The 17,338-nt window shown below is 37.6% G+C and overlaps 1 protein-coding gene across 4 annotated transcripts in view; it reads left to right on the forward strand.

Annotated features, from left to right (window-relative positions):
• The window catches only part of Katnal2 (katanin p60 subunit A-like 2), an 82,016-nt gene that overhangs the window by 21,727 nt on the left and 42,951 nt on the right, over nt 1-17,338 (forward strand). For all 4 annotated transcript variants that reach the window (XM_005372884.2, XM_013510499.1, XM_013510502.1 and 1 more), the window contains one exon: nt 12,982-13,052. In XM_005372884.2, the coding sequence (XP_005372941.1) occupies nt 12,982-13,052 (71 nt within the window). The remainder of the gene's footprint in view (nt 1-12,981; nt 13,053-17,338) is intronic.

A 17,338-nucleotide genomic window follows, 5' to 3' on the forward strand; every position in this document is an offset into this window, starting at 1 on the left:
TGTCAGGTACTGTGTCCCAGTGATGGAAAAATGAGTGCAGTAGTCTAGAGATGAGTCAGAACTTTTGGGAGGATATGTGTAGATTATGTGAAAATACTACACCATTTTATATAAGTGTGCATGAATTTAGTGTCTGTGGAAGGTAGGAGGGAGTGTGGAATCAATTCCCTATGGAGACCAAGGGACAAATGCATTAAATCTGTGTTATGGTTTAGATCAAGAATGACCCCCAAAACTCTCATGGGCTCCAAGGTGGAGTTTTATATAGGTGATTGGATCTTGGGGTCACTATAGCTGAACATGATGCAAGGAGGTGGAGCCTGGTCAGAAGAGGTGGGTTACTGGGGATTACTAACCTAGAAAGACACATCGCCTTCCTTAACTCCTCTTTGTGCTCTCTACTTCCTGATCACCGTGATATGAGCAGCTTTCCTCCACCAGATTCCTTCCACAATGCATTTCTCTTTGGAACGGTGGAACATAGACTGCAACTTCTAAAACTAAATCTTCTAAAATAAATCTCTCCTCCTTTAAATTGTATGTGTCAGGTTTGTGTCTCCACAACCAACCAGTGACCTAGACAGTCTGAAATACTTGTTTAAACATCAGCTGCTACCCCTGGTACTCCCTAGCAATTACTGATCATCCATGTAATGTCTCCCTAGCTTTGCCTTTTCCAGAATGTTGTGTAATTGGAATTACATTTTACATAACCTTAGATCGGCTTCTTTCAGTTAGTAATAGACATCTCAATTTCCTTCGTGTCTTTTCATGGCTTCATAGCTCATTTTTGACTTTTCTTTTCCTTTTGTTTTTTTGAGACAGGGTTTCACTTTTTGAGACAGCAGTTCAGGCTGGCTTTGAACTGACTTTACAGCCTAAGCTGGCCTTCAACTTGCAGCAATCCTCCTGCCTTAGCATCTGGAGTGCTGGGATTACAGGTGTGCACCACCACACCCAGCCTTAATAGTTCATTTCTTTAGTGCTGAATAATGTTCTATTGTTCAGATGTACCATAGTTTATTTACCCACTCATCAAATGAAAGACATCTTGATTATTTCCATATTTTAGCAAATATGAATAAAGTTGCTGTAAACATTTCCATGTAGGTTGTCTTATGGACATAAGTTTTCATTTCATTTGGGGAACTACCAAGTGGTAAGATTGCTGGACTGTAGGGTAAGCATATGATTAGTTTTATAAGAAAGAGCCAGACTATTTTCCAAAGTGGTTGTACTGTTTTGCATACTTATCGGCAATAGATAAGAGCTTCTGTCACTATATCCTTGCCAGCATTTGTTGACTGTGTTCTGGATTTTTCTTATCTTTATAGTATACACAGTGCTCTATGACATATCAACTTTTATTTGCTTATTTGGCATCTGTATATCATCTTTTGTAAGGTTCATGTGTTTTAAATATGTAGTAGATCCCTTTGAATCTTAGGTTCTGCATCTATGGGTTCAATCATGTTTTCTTTTTTGTTGTTGTTTAATTGTTTTGTTTTTGTTTTTGGTTTTTCTCTGGTACCGGGAACCGAACTCATGACCTTGTGCTTGCCAGGCAGGTGCTTTGCCGCTGAGCTAAATCCCCAGCCCCCGTTTAATTGTTGATAGCAACAGATCTCAATCCCAAGACTATTTTCCTGTGCTTCTGACCTAGAGTTAGGGATTTTCATAACTCCTTTCTTAGGTTTGATTAATTTGCTGGAGTGGCTCATGGAACTCAGACAAATACTTTACTTACATTTACCCATCTATTATAAGTTGTATATTACAAAGGATGTAGGCAAAGAGATGCATAAAGCAAGTCATATGGGAAGGGCCATAAAGAGTCCATCCTGCACTGGACCTGCCACCCTCCAGCAGCCTCCATCCATTCAGATATCCAAAATTTCTCCCAATCCCTCTTTGGGGGGTTTTATGAGGGCTTCATTCTATAGCCATGATTAGTTAAATCATTGGTCATTGGTTATCAACTTAACCTTCAGTTCTTATAAGTCCCAACCCTGTCACCCTGCTTTGGTGAAGCTACTTAAGCCTGCTGGTATTCTGTCAACTCATTAGCAGGCAAAAAGACCATCACTTTGAAAATACCAAGGATTTTAGATGTTATGTGGCAAGAAATGAGGATGAAAAACAAATATGTATTTCAAATATTACAAGGAAACAGATAAAACCAACTTATTTTTATAGTAATATCTATCCAAAATGATTCAAATAGAAAGCTTTGCTACTTAAGGTGATACCTTAATGAAAATGGGTTCTGTCAACCTATTTAAACATTGAATATTAATTACATACAAACACCTTAATTATGACTTTAATCATAAGATAAAAGTATATCCAAAAATTAAAAAAAAGAAAACAAATAAATAAGAACAGAATGTCCTGGTAGGAACAATAAAATTAAGAAAAAGCTCTTTGAAATTATTGTCTTGAAAAAGTTTGTAAAAAATTTGAAGACAAACTCATGAAAATTGTCCAGAGAGAGTGGGAGAGCAAGAGAGAGATAGAAAGTGAAAAATAAAAAAGAATTTGTATAGAACAGTCTGGGATATCTCTTATCCAGGTACTAGGAGTGCTTAAAAACAAACTAGTGAAAACACAGGGAAATAATTTTTCAAAGAAACAATAAGAGAAATTTTCCAAGAATGGAAGCAGAATTTCTAAGAATTTCCAACTTGGCAATGGCCAACACAGTAAATGAAAAAAGACTTGCACCAAAGAAAATACGTAATTTCAGAATGCCTGTTAATGAGAATTATCTTGTTAAAAATGAGATCCTAAAAACTTATTGGGAAATGTTAAGTTTTTCCAAAAGCTGCCTTCATACATTTAAAGTTTAGCTTCATATGTTTGAAGTTTTGTTATGCTCTGTGTAGAATGAACTGCAGCCAAACTTGATGTGTAAACCATTACATATTAGTACAGATAGTTGGGTTTCAGCCAATCATATGAGGCCAACTGTTCAAATTATGCTCAAATAGGAGTCATACAAACTGTAAGCAATGAGGATATCTCTGTACCTCACATCTTTCTTTTTATTTTAAAGAGAAAAATTACAACAAAATTTCAAAACAAGATAATAGGAGGATAACAATAGTTATATATTGCATATTGTTATCTTTAAATTAGTGACTCAGAGTACAAGATATAGATATTTAATTGTCCAAACAATACTAGCATAAACTTTTCTTTTCAATGAACTTAGAGAAATTAGTAGTATAACTATCTTAACTATTTTTTTTTTTGTGTGTATACATATATATATATATTGCTTTTCCTGTCCTTCTTGATGATTTGCTTCATTCTCTTTGGCTGATATATATATATTGCTTTTCTTTTCCTTCTTTTCTCCTTTCCCCCATCCCAGTTTTTCTTTCCTTTTAAACAGTTTCTTCCCATTTTACAATATCTATTGTACATTTGAGATCTTATTTACTCTTTCATCTTCTCACGCTAGGGAGACAATAAAATGTTTGCTCATGTGCATCTGGTTTATTTCACTTATGAGTATGGTCTCAAGTTGCATCCATTTACCTATAAAAATCTCCAGTTTATTCTTCTTTGTGGCTGACTAGTACTCCATTATATAAAAAGACCACATCTTTTTAATCTATTCCTTGGTTGATGGGCATTTGGGTGGTCTCCAAGCTCTAGCTATTACAAATTATGCTGCTATAAACATGTGTGCATGTATGTCGCTGTGGTATGATGTTTTTAATTCTTCTGGGAAGATAACTAGAAGTGGAATAGTTGGGTCAAATGGGACTTCCAATTCTAGTTTGTGAGAAATCTCCACGGTGATTTCTATAGTGGTTACACCAGTGTACACTCCCACCAATGGGGGAGCTGGTTTCTTTTTCCTCACAGCACCTCAGCGTTTGTTGCTTGTTGATTTCTTGAAGATAGCCATTCTTTCTGGGGTGAGATGCAATCTCAGTGTTGTTTTAATTTGCATCTCTCGAATGACCAGTGATGTTGAACATTTTTTCTTATATTTATTTGCTGTTTGTGTTTCTTCATCTGAGAAGTGTGTATTCATCTCAGATGTTCATTTTTGGATTGAGTCTTTAAAATTGGAAGTTTTTATATATGTTCTTGATAATAATCCTTTGTCTGAGGAACAGCTGGCAAACATTTTTTCCCACATTTTGGGTTGTCTCTTCACTCTGTTGGCAATTTCTCTTGCTGTGCAAAAGCTTTTTAATAAGATGAGATCCCAGTTGTTGATTCATTGTGATAGTTCCTGTGCTATCAGGATTTTATTGATATTAAACTAATAAGAACAGATACTTCACTTGATCTTAGCTAAAAGGCCATGAAACTATTGAATTTTATTGATAAAGCCTTTCAGTATCCCAATGTGTTCAAGAGTTTTACATATTCTATCTTTCAGCAGATTTAATGTTTCTGTTTTAATATTTTTATCTTTGATCCATTTCAAATTTAGTTTAGTGCCTGGTGAAAGATATGGGTCTAATTTTAATCTTCAACATGTGCAAAGCCAGTTTTTCCAGCACTATTTATTGAACAGGCTATCTTTCCTCTAGTAAATATATGTGTTTGGCACCTTTGTCAAAGATAAGGTGGCTGAATATATCTGGAGTTGTGTCTGTATCTTCTAATCCGTTCCATTGATCTTCGGGTCAGTCTTTTTTTTGCCAGTACCACACTGTTTTTTGCTTTTTGTTTTTTAAATCACAGTAGCTTTATAGTATAATTTCTAGTCAGGAAGTGTGATGCCCTGGCCTTGCCATTGTAGCTCAGAATTGCCTTTGCTATTCTAAGTCCCTTCTTGTTCCAAGTGAATTTTAGAATTATTTTCTCTAATTCTGTGCAATATGCTGTTGCAATTTTGATTGGAATTGCATTACATCTGTATAACAGTTTTGGAAGGATGGCTATTTTCATTATACTGGATTTTAGAGTAAGGGATATTTTTCCATTTTCTTATATACACTTCAATCTTTTTTTCCAGAGTATTATGCTTTTCAATGTAGAGGTCCTTCAGTAGACTGATTCCTAGGTATTTCATGTTTTTGGATGCTATTGTGATAAGTGCTGTCTCCCTAGTTTCTCTCTCAGTGAGTTTTTTATTTGTGTACAAGAAGACTATAGATTTTTGAGTGTTGACTTTGTATCCAGCCATGCTACTGAATTTTCTCATTAAATCTACCAGTTTTTTAGTGGAGTCTTTGGGGTCTTCTATGTAGAGTATCATGTCATCTGCAAATAATAGTAAGTTAACTTCTTCCTTTCCTATTGTTATTCCTTTTATTTCTTTCTCTTGTCTGATTGCTCTGGCTGAAGTTTTCAGGACCATGTTGAATAAGAATGGAGGCAGTGGACATGCTTGTCTTGTTCTGGATTTTAGAGTAAAAGCTTTCAGTTATTGTCCATTTAGTATGATGTTGGCTGTTGGTTTGGCATAGATGGGTTTTACCAGATTGAGATAAAGACCATCTGTTCCAATTTTCTGTAGGGTTTTCATCATGAATGGGTATTGGACTTTGTCAAAAGCTTTTTCTGCATTTATTGAGATGCTCATTTGGTTTTTGTCCTTTGCTCTATTAATATGGTGTATTACTGTTATGGATTTACATATGTTGAACCATCCTTGCATCCCTGGGATGAATCAAAGTTGATCATGGTGTACAATTTTCTTGATGATTTGCTGCATTCTCTTTGCCAATATCTTATTGAGGATTTTTGCATCTATGTTCCCTAGGGAGATTGGCCTGCAGTTCTCTTTCTTAGTTTGGTCCTTCTCCAGTTTTGGTATCAGGGTAATGCTTGCTTTCCTTTTAATTTCATTAAAAAGTTTGAGAAGTAGTGGTATGAAGTCTTGTAGAATTCAGCAATGAATCTTTCAGGGCCCAGGCTTTTCTTTGTTGGTAGGTTTTTAATTACATCTTCAATTTCATTTTTTTTTTTTTTTTTTTGGTACCGGGAATTGAACTCAGGACCTTGTGCTTGCCAGGCAGGTGCTTATGCCTCTGAGCTATATCCCCAGCCCAATTTCATTGATTGATATTGGTTTATTTAGGAGTTTTATTCAGTTTTGGTAGTTCATATGTATTTAGGAATCTGTCCATTTTTTCTGATTTTCCATCTTTTTAGCATGAATATAGGTTCTCAAAGTAAGGATAGGTCATCTTCTGGATTTCTGCATGGTCTGTTGTGATTCCACCCATTTCATTCCTAATTGTGTGGTTTTGAGTCATTTCTTTCCTCTTTTTGAGAAGACTGGTTAAGGTTTTGTCGATTTTATTTAATATTTCAAAGAATCAACTCTCTGATTCATTGATTCCTTATATTGTTTTCTTAGATTCCAATGCATTAATTTCTGCTGTCATTTTTATAATATCCTCCCTCATATGAGCTTTAGGCTTAGCCTGCTCTTCTGTTTCTACAAGTTTGAGGTTCACCATGAAGTTGTTAATTTGCACTTGCCCTGTTTTCTTGATATGGGTATTCACTGCTATAAATTTCCCTCTTAAGACTGCTTTCATTGTGTCCCATAATTCCAGTATATTGTATTGTCATTATCACTTAATTGTAGGAACTGTCTAATTTCTTCTTTAATTTCATCCATGACCCATTGGTTGTTCAGGCAGGCGCTATTTAATTTCCATGTGTTTATGAAGTTCTTGTGGTTTCTTTTACCATTGACTTCCAATTTCACTGCACTATGGTCTGATAATATGCATGGGATAATTACAATTCCTTTGCATTTACTTAAGCATTTTCTATGAACTAGCATGTGGTCTATTTTGTAGAACATGCCCTGTGCAGCTGAGAAGAATGTATATTCTGATGTTATTGGGTGGGACACTCTGTAGACATCTACTAAATCCATTTGTTCAAAAGTTTGGTTCAGTTCTAATATTAAACTATTGATTTTTTGTGTAGTTGATCTGTCTTTTGTAACAGTGGGGTATTGCAATCCCACAATAGAATTTATTAGTGCTTATTTGATTTTTCATGTCCATTAATATTTGCTTTATATAGCTGGGAGCACTGGTATATGTTTCAAATATATTTATAATTGTTATCTCTTCCTTTTGGATTGTTCCCTTTTCAAGGATGTAGTGACCTTCTTTATCTCTCTTAATGAGTATTGGCATGAAATTAATTTTGTCTGCAAATACAATATTTACTTCCCCCCTTTTTTTTCTTGGTTCTTGTCTCATGCAGTATTGTTTTTGATACTTTGACTGTAAGTCTATGAATTTCTTTTTGAATTGAATGTGTTTCTGGTATGCAGCGTATTGCTGGATCCTGCTTCTTGATCCATTCAGCCAGTCTCTGTTCTTTGATTGGTGAATTGAGACCATTAATATCGATAGGTATAACTGATATATATTGACTCATCCTTGTCATGTTATTTGCCTGTTGTTGACTCTTCTTTTTTCTCCCCCTCTCTCTGTTTAATTGTTGCCTTACCTGGTAGATTCCTTCTGTTAGTGTTCATGGAATTGTAGTCCTTGTTATCTCTTTCTCAAACATCCTTCAAAATATTTTGAAGTGCTGGTTTGGTGGTCATAAATTTCTTCAGATGCTCTTTGTAGTGGAAGTATCTTATTTCTCCATCAGTTTTGAAAGATAGTTTGGTAGGGTACATCAGTTTGGGTTGAAGATTATTTTCCTTTAGAGCTTGAAATACTTCATTCCAAATTCTCCTTGACTTGAGGGTTTGTGCTAAGTCAGCTGTGAACCTGATGGATTTTCTTTTATTAGTGATTTGTTTCTTTTCTTTTTCTTTTTTCTTTCTTTCTTTTTTTTTTTTTTTTTGGTACTGGGAATCAAACTCAAGACCTTGTGCTTGCCTGGCAGGTGCTTGTGCCACTGAGCTATATCCCTGGCCCTGATTTGTTTCTTTTTTCCTAACAGATTCTAAGATTATATTCTTGTGTTGAATTTCGGCAATCTTGACTGTTATATGTCTGGCTGTAGATTTTTTTGGATCATTGCTATTTGGAGTTCTATATGCCTCACTTAACTGTACATTAAATCCTTTTTCCCTACCATGAAAATTTTCTGCCATGACATCTATGAACAGTTTTTTTGTATCATTTGTGGTATCTCCTCCTTTTTTATTGACTCCACTCAATCTTAAATTATTCCTCTTTGACTCATCTAGCAACTGATGGATTGATTTTTCATGGTTCCTTGCTACTTTTATGGAATCTTTTCATGATTTCTAACTTCAAGCCTGTGTTCTATATCTGAGATCCTGTCCTAACATTGCCTACCAATACTTTCAATGGAATTTTTATTCTCCTGGATATCTGCTTGAATCTGGCTTATGAATTCCATTTCTTTCCTATGCTGAGCATTCATGGCTTCCATAATTTTCTTAAGCTCCTCTATTTTTAAAAATCTGTATCTGCTCTAGAGTTACTAATCATGGTTTTCCTTGTGGACATAGTCTTTGCAGTTATCTGCAACATTGTTTCTTAGTTAATTTTTTTTTTTTTGAGCCTCATTCAATTCCTCTGTTGTTACCACTTCAGAGAGGCCATATGAGTGGCTTTTGGATTGTCTCACCTCATAGCCCCTGGGCTTGCTTTTGGTGAACTGAATGTCTAGGGTTTCATCTTGTTTTAATTGTCTTCTCATTTTTTCAAAGTTTAATTCCAGGGTGATGCTTATAAATTGCCTATGGTGGTTTGCTTTATTGCTTGTATTTAGAACCCTTAGGAAAGGACTACTTATCAGAGCTATCTTCTAGGTGTAGCTGAGTTTTGGGTTTTGAGTCTGTTGCAAGATCTTACCCCTTCAATTTGTTAGGGATGAGAAGATGGTGGCTGCTTGACCCAGCCCTTTTTTCTTTGGCACTGTGCCACACCATTTTCTATGAGCCTTTGTCAATCTCAGTCTTGCAATACCAGGAATAATAGTTGTTTAGAATGATTTTGTCACTTTTGGCTAAGGCAGTTCCATCTGCAATAATAGCATCAGACAAAGCCTAGAAAATGACAAACTGAGGTATTTGCCATCTTTACCTGTATGAACTAGATTTGTGGTTATATAATGAAATCTAAAATAGCCCAGAAAATTATATGCAGTATATAAGTCCTTAATATGTCCATTTTACCCTGAGGGCTTAAAATTTAAAATGGGTTAGGGAGAAAATAGAGAAGTGGAAGAAGAGGAAGAGATTAGAAGTAAGGCTGGATCACAAAGGGGGGATCACACTAACTTTGGGAAACTGGTGCAGAAGACTGGAGGGAAAGAGAGAAGGAAGAGATAAAAATAACAGAACTACAACCACAAGGAGTCTATAAACCATGTTCACACTGATATAAAAATAAGATCAAACAATGAGGGAGAGAGAAAACAAACAAAAACCAAAACATACCACCACCACCACCTTAACAACAACAAAATAAAGAAGAGAGATAGAGAAAAGAAAAGTCCATTTCCAGGTTTGTCTCTGCTGTCAAAGACAACCTGTGGAGACAGAGTCCAGATGTGTGTTGATTTATCCCAGCAAGCCAGCAGTAACTTTTTGTCTGGGTAGCAGATAATCTCAGTGAGCTTGCACCTCTGGCCAAAAGCAAACTCATTTGGCCTGCAGCTGTCAGTGTACCTTCTATGGACCTGAGCCCAGCTGGGAGCCACTAGATGGAGCCAGCAGCCTCTTGGAGTTCTGAGCTTAGCAGGCCCCACTCCAAAATGGCTCCTGGCCAATGGATTTCTCCCATGGGATTTCTGAGCCCTCAGCACTCACCACCAGCTAGTGCAGTCCTTCATGTGCAGTGCTCCTCTTCACTAGTGCATCTCTCATGGAGACCTCTGGGGTCACCAGTAGTCACCATGTGTCTGCAGGTTTAAGTAAGTCCTTCTTTGTTGAAATTTCTCTCTTCACTCTCTCTGGGGACTTCAATTTGTGCTTCAGATCCTTTCTGGGTCCAGGGAGCCCACTTCCCTCCTTCTTGTCTTCCTCAAGTTGCTATATTCCAGAGTCTGGATGGCAGCTCTCAAAGAAGCTCTTTCTCTGTTGCTTACCACTCTACCACCTTGGCACTCCCCCTACACCTCACTTCTGTTTTCTGCATATTTTCTTTTCTGTAGCTATAAGTATAACCAACGATGTGATGGGGCAGGACATTCTGAACCATTGGTGGTCTGAACTACTGATTGATTTTTGAGTTCCAAATAAAGCCAGTAATGATCTTTAAAACTAGATTTGTTGTAGATTTGGCTTTAAGCGGAAGAAAGAAACATATTACATATACAGCATCAAGTCTGAGAATAGTATGGTGATGTCCTTTCAAACTCTCATACTTGAAGTTGAATAAAGAATAAAGTTGAATAACTTTCAGGCATGTACATTCTCACCATTTACTTCCCTCCCTCCCATCTTTACTCTAAAGAATGTGTGGTTTTAAAACAAGGGAGTAACTGGAAAAAGGGAAGACTCAGTTTCCAGAGAATGCAGTAAAACAAAAAAAATTTGAAGGGTAATTGCAGTAAAAGTATCTGTAATGGGTCCAAGCATCAGCAATCTATAGCAGGGTGGGAGCAGAGGTTCTAGGAGGGAAGCCACGGGGTTGTAGTGGACACACTACCAGATGTATCTGATGGTGGGGAGAGGGCTATGATGTGTGTTAGAGTTTACTAATTACCAGTAGGTATATTGAAACATAAACTAATAAAAATGAGATAATTCCAAGTAAACAAATGTTAGATAGAAATGAAAAAATAACCATAGCAATTTTTGCCTCAGAAGTAAACAATATTTACATGGTCTTAATAATATGAGCACTGAATATTTATCAAACTGCAAGAGAAGGATAGGTGGAAAAGGTATACTTTCCATCTACCTTAAGAGGAGCTGAAAGATTGATTCCTAACAATCATGTATACATCTTAAAGCTGACACTACTTAGAAGCATGAAATTAGATATCAGCTAAAATAAATAAGGTTGTTTTCTGTAAGAGTGAGGTTGACAAGTAAACTAGTAGAATGGGGCAGAAGAGTTTTTATTTAAAATTGTATTGTAGGATATCACTTTCATCCATAGAATGAAGGAAATTTGGACACATGGCACAGCCTTTACATCACACTAAGTAAAATAAGCCAAACATAAAGTGGGTGGAATGGCTTGTGCACCTTGTGTGGGAGCTACAGGCCCAGGTATTATGGTGCAGGTTGTGAGGCACCAATATGTCTCATTGCTCCAGTGCTAGTTTGGACTGCGTGTTACCATTTTTTTTTCCCTGAGGACCAACACTACCCAATAGATTATGTTTTTAAGGCAATTAACTAGAGGGCTTTACATCAGTAACTCTCAGAAGGAAAGGCTGGGCAGTAACTGTCACCCAGAAGAAAGTACCTGACAAATTACTGGATTCTAGTCGAGAGATTCATTCATTCAATATAACCCAAACCATCAACTGTGTGATGACCGGAGTGACAGTGACAGTGGATCGTAGGTATAGAAGGCACACTATGAGGCAGCCAATTGGAAATTCAAGTATGGCTGCGTGATACCTACGAAAATGATGTGTAAAGAATCACTGCCGTTTCTCAAGGCCACACACAGAATTGGTACAGATGGAGAACAAGGCTATAGGTGTCCAGGTGTGATCCTGCAGGTCTCTAATGTGGGTTAAAAGCCATTATGATAGGAGTTAAAGTGACCCAACCAGTTTCCTTGAAAAAAATGTGAAGGTTGAATGAATACTTGAACAGACAATGGAAGCTGCAATTGCATGTCTGTCCACTGTCCTATTAACTTACTTAAAACTTTTACAAATAGGAACTGGAGTTGAAAATTCAAAATCCTTACAGAAGCAGTAGCTGAGATTCACTTTCTTGTTTTAACAGAAAAAACCTAAACATTGCCATTAGTTTACTAAATCCATGAGGCCATTTGCCTGCTTTTTGGTAGTGAAAACTGACATTATGGAGGTCCCTGGATTAAAAAAGTCATCTCTCTGTCTCCTAGCATGGGAGTGGTTAGGAGTATGTATAAATAAAAAGCAGTCCTTGTGGGAGGAAATGGTCAGGTTGGTAAACTTTATGTTATATTACATTTTACCATAATAAAAATCAGCTTAAAAGGAAAAAAATAGCTATTTGATTTTTAAATAATTATATGTACGTTTTCATTTTATTATAATATTAATTTTTACAAGATTCTGAATGAATGCCAAAACACATACATGTGTCACAAATGTACATATAGATTATGACATAACTTGGGCCACATAGAGATCTCTTTTACTTTATTTTTTTCCAGTTCTTTCCTGTGTTATTCTTACATAAGATAATCATTTTCAATTAAGGGAAGTACTATTGAATATAAGTATTTAGGGAATACAGTTCAGGAGAGTTTGAGCTACAAGGTTACTAAATGTAGTACATTAACACTGTGAGCAGATTCATCCATTTTGAATAAAGACCTTATTGTACAGGAATTTTTCTTTTATAGCCCCAGCCATTCTCAGTGTCTGTAGTCTAAGTACTTGGCTGTGCAGTCACCCCTGAATGGTTTATAGGCATTCATCTCTGCATGTATGTGGGGACTGGGTGGAACTGTCAGTGAACTAAAGATATAGTAGGACGTAAGTGCCTGTTGTTTCAGCTGCTTTCTGGCTCAGTTTATTTTTGTGATCACTGTCCTTAACCTGTTCCAAGTAGCAGAAGTGTGTGTCTTTGTTTCTTTATAGTTATAAGCAAGGAAAGGTCAATTAATTTGGCAGTAAGAACTTCAACTGGTAAAGCACAATCCCAATTTAAATAATTGTACCCTAAGTTTACAATTGAGAGGCAGCTTTAAAAAGAAAATGACGGTGGAAAACAACTTTATATCTCCTTAGAGACTTCAAACTGCTTTCCAGCCTTTAAGTCATGCTGCTTGCTTTTGACAGGTTGCATTTACCTTCAAGGGTTTATTGCTATAAAAGAAAAACCAGTGTTATACCTTGTTGTCCCATCTAAATTTTCCTCTTTTTTCACAGTACAAGATGAAGACAGAAGCACGGCGAAAAAATCTCCTTGTTTTGATTTTGCATTATTTAACTCAAGAAGGGTATGTTATATGATGTTTGCAGCTGAGACTTCTTTTCCTCTGATCTCCATTTTTTTATCTACACACCTTCAAAAACAATTAATAGACTATTTTTCAAAACAGTTTCATATTTACAGAACTGTGCAAAAAAAACAAAAAACAAAAAACAAAAAAAAAAAAACTCAGAGAGTTTGCCTGTACCCTCTGCTTCCCCAAATTTTCCTGTAATTATTATGATTGTTTTTGCTGTGCTGGAGATCATACCCAAGACCTTGTACATGCCAGGCAAGCAGTCTACCACTGAGCCATACTCTCGAACCCTCTTATTACCATGTTGTGATGATGTGGAACATTTGTTACAGCCAGTGAGCCAATAATAATACATTGTTATTAATCCAAGTCTATAATTATGGTTTACTCTGTGTTGTATATTCAGAGTTTTGGCAAATGCATAACGACAGGTATCCACCACTATAGTATCGTGCAGGATGGTTTCACTGCCCTAATAGTCCTCTGGACATCACCCACTTGTCCTTCTCCTATTCCTACCCAGCAACCCCCTCAACACACACATACTGTTAGCCTCATTTATTCACTTATTTTTAACATGATACATTTCAAAACTTTATTAACATATTTACTAAGTACAAAAAATGCTTTTCTTTTTCCCTTCAGGTATTTTTTCTTTTCCTTCCTCTTTCTTCATCCCCTTCCCCTCTTCTTCCCCCTCCATCCTTTATCTTCCTCCTCCTCCCTCTCCTCTTTTCTCTCCTCTCTTCTTCCTCTTCCATTTTCTCTCCTTTCTCTTTTGTCTTTTCCTTTTCCTCTTCCTCTTCTTTTTCTGATATTAGTAATATAACCCAAGGGCACTCTACCACTGGTTTGCGTCTTCCCTCCTAGGTAACCAGTTTTAACATTGCATCTTGGAACAAACTATTCATTCTCACTCTCATCCCCTCCTCTCTAAACTGACTATGTTGTAACTCTTTAATTAAAAAAGTGACTGTTCCCATCACATTTTCATATCAGAATTTGTGGGATGACTTTTTTCTCCTGGTAAATATGATGAATTTATTGTAATATTGCAGTCAAAAAAGTTCTTCACTCCGGTGACTTTGAAACCCAGTTTTATAGACACTTCTCTTGATGCTGTTAGGGATTTTAATTTTATTGAGGAAATGGCTCCTTTTTCCATATCACCACCAGTCTCAGACCAGAGCAGCAAATGCTGCCCTCCCATGTGAGCAGGCAGCCATCAGTTGATGCTCAATTGCTAGGTCTCTATATCCACTCATAGCAGTGGGGTTGAAGTGAAGGCCAACCAAAGGAGGCCTGACTTGGTCCTCTGTGTGCCTCTGCTTCCCCATCTGTAATGTGGTGTGTTCTTGAAGCTGATGGCTGACATGGTCTGCTGATTGCTCTGTGATTCACCACTCACCCAAGGAAGGAAACTAAGAGCAGTGCATAAGAAAGCGGCAAGTGCCTTCTCTACGACAGGGACATGGGGTTCATTGTATTGAGGAGGCCTTCCTGACATAATCTTAGGAGCCAGACTGTTTCATTTCAAATGCCCACTCTAGTCTGCTAACCTGTGACCTTGGACAAGTTTCCCTGTGCTTTAGTTCACTTCCCTGTAAAATGGATGAGAGTTAAGTATCAGGTACTTACTATTATTATGAGCATTCAGTACATGCCAGGCTTAGAGTAGGCTCTGACACAAATTAAGCTTACACATATGAGCACTTGCTATTTTTGCAGTGGAGGAGATAAGATTTTTTTTTTTTTTTCTGGCACTGATCACAGAACCTAGGGCCTTCACACTGAACTGGATCCCCAAACTTTTTTGTTGTTATTGCTCGACACAACATCTTGCTAAGTCTCTATGTTACCCACACTGAGTTCCTTTGCAATCCTCCTATCTCAGCCTCCCAGAGTGCTGGGATTACAGGTGAGCACTACCACACCTGCCTTGCGTTTTATTCTTTAAAGACTAGTTTTCCATGGAATGCTTTCAGAATGCTGCTTTCGTAGATTAGTTGAATTATAGCAAACTTGATGCACCATGCTAAGCTGGTGAACTGTGAACACAGTACTGACTAAGCTCAGTCAGTAAGCTAAGCTCCAAAACTGTGAACACAGTACTGACAGATGCTCAGTCAAGGGAATGTAGATGGGTAATTAGAAAGGAAAACAAAGCCATTTACACAAACAATTCTTAATTTTTACTACAATGTACTTTGTGATCCAGAAACAGCATCAGAAGGAACTCTAACAACAAAAAAGATAAAATTTCTTATGAGGACTGGCAGAATTTACTGTGAACCTTTAACGAAATATGCGCTCCCACATTTTGCCACTAGATGGCGTTGCACCTCATATAAATGAAAATTTTGCTAAAGTAGATCATTTTGCTGAAACCTGGGGGGAAAGATGATTTGAATGGTTTGCCAAAATGAAAAGTGAAGCACAGGTATTTTTAAAGACATGCAGGTTTAAAAAAGAGGCCTACCGCTAATGAATGGTTCCATGCTAAAAAATTCAGTGAGGAGGGCAGATCATTGTGGACTGTGATAGCCAACCACTACTTTGTAAAAAAGGTAATGTGAGTAGCATCTGAAAAATGTGTGGAATATGGATAGGCAGGTGTAATGGCAGAGATAAGATGATGAAGGAGCATGACATAAATGAAACAGTTAAATAAATGGAGATCAAGAGTTTGAAATGAATATGTGAATAAGAATTTGTGAGGGCAGACAATGGAGGGTCATGGATTCCATTTTTTAAGTTCTACATAACTGACCTTTCTGGCCTGAGCGATATAATAATACCCTTCCACCTGTGTTTGTTTGTTTGTTTGTTTCCGGTATCGGGAATCGAACTCACGACCTTGTGCTTGCCAGGCAGGTGCTGTGCCACTGAGCTAAATCCCTAGCCCCCTCCCACCTGTGTTTTTTTCATTCATGCTCCCTACCACCCACTATGGCATACTTTTCACACTAGTTTTTCTAAAATCCTATCCTGTTACTATTGGTTAAAAACCAGGAGGAACTGGTTTTAACAGTTGCTTTAAGACCTCCTTTGATGAACTTTGATGATAACAGACCTCCTTTAAGCTCAAGCAATATAATAGAAATGTGCAGAATCAGTTTTTTTTTATTTTAGTGCTGGAGATTGTACCCAGGGCCTTCATACTGAAATATACACTCAACCCTTTTTATTTTATATTTTGAAACAAAGTCTCACTAAGCTACTAAGTTGCCTAGGCTGGGCACCAGTGAACTTGTGATTCTCCTCTGTCAGGCTTCCTAAGTACTGGGATTACAGGCATGTACCACATTGCCCAGGTTGCACACTGCTTTAGGTGAAAGTTGTTAGCCAAAAAAATAAGTTGGGGGGGGAGGCACCAAGATGGCAGAGTGGCAAGCAGCAGAGAAAGAGCCTTTCTGAGTGTTGCCATTCAGATGCTGGAATACAGCAACATGAGGAAGACAAGAGGGAGAGAAGTGGGTCCCCTGGATCCAGGAAAGATCTGAAGTGAGAATTGAAGCCCACAGGGAGAGTGAAGAAAGACATGTCAGTGAAGAGGAAGAGGTAGCCAGTGGCACCTTCTCCCTGAGATGGGATTCACTGCCCAAGGAGGAGGAGTGATTCAAACCTACAGATACACACTGACTGCTGGTGACCCCAGAGGCCTCCACAAGAGACACAGCAGTGAAGAGGAGCACTGGATATGAAGGATGACACTAGATGGTGGTGAGTGCTGAGTGCTTAGTTGTCCTATGGGAATGATTGGCTGGGAGCCTTCTTGGAGAGGGGCCAGTTGAGCTCAGAACTCAGAGTGGCTGATGGCTCCATCTAGTGGCTCCCACCTGGGCTCACTGACAGCTGCAGTCTGAATGAGTCTGGTCTTGGCTAGAGGTGCAGGCTCACTGACATGATCCACTACCTGGCCAAAAAGCTACTGCGGGCTTGCTGGGGTAAATCAACAGGGATCAGATTTTCTACTAGTGACAGCAGAAACAACCTGGAAGTGGATTTTTTTCTCTTTGTTGTAGTGATCGTGGTTTTTTTTTTTTTTTTCTCCTTCATTGTCTGACCTTGTTTTTATATGTGTGTGAACATGGTTTCTAGCCTCTTTGTAGCTGTGGTTCTTTATATCTCTTCCTTCTTTCTCTCTTTCCCTCTAGTTTTCTGCATCAGTTTCCCAAAGTTACTGTGATCCCCTTTTGTCCTCCAGCCTTCCTTACAATTTCTTCTTGTTCTTCTATCTCTCTGTTTTTTCCCTAACTCCTTTTAAATTTTAACCC

Source organism: Chinchilla lanigera, unplaced genomic scaffold, assembly GCF_000276665.1.
Source record: "Chinchilla lanigera isolate Chin_1 unplaced genomic scaffold, ChiLan1.0 scaffold00001, whole genome shotgun sequence".
Taxonomy (NCBI): Eukaryota; Metazoa; Chordata; class Mammalia; order Rodentia; family Chinchillidae; genus Chinchilla; species Chinchilla lanigera.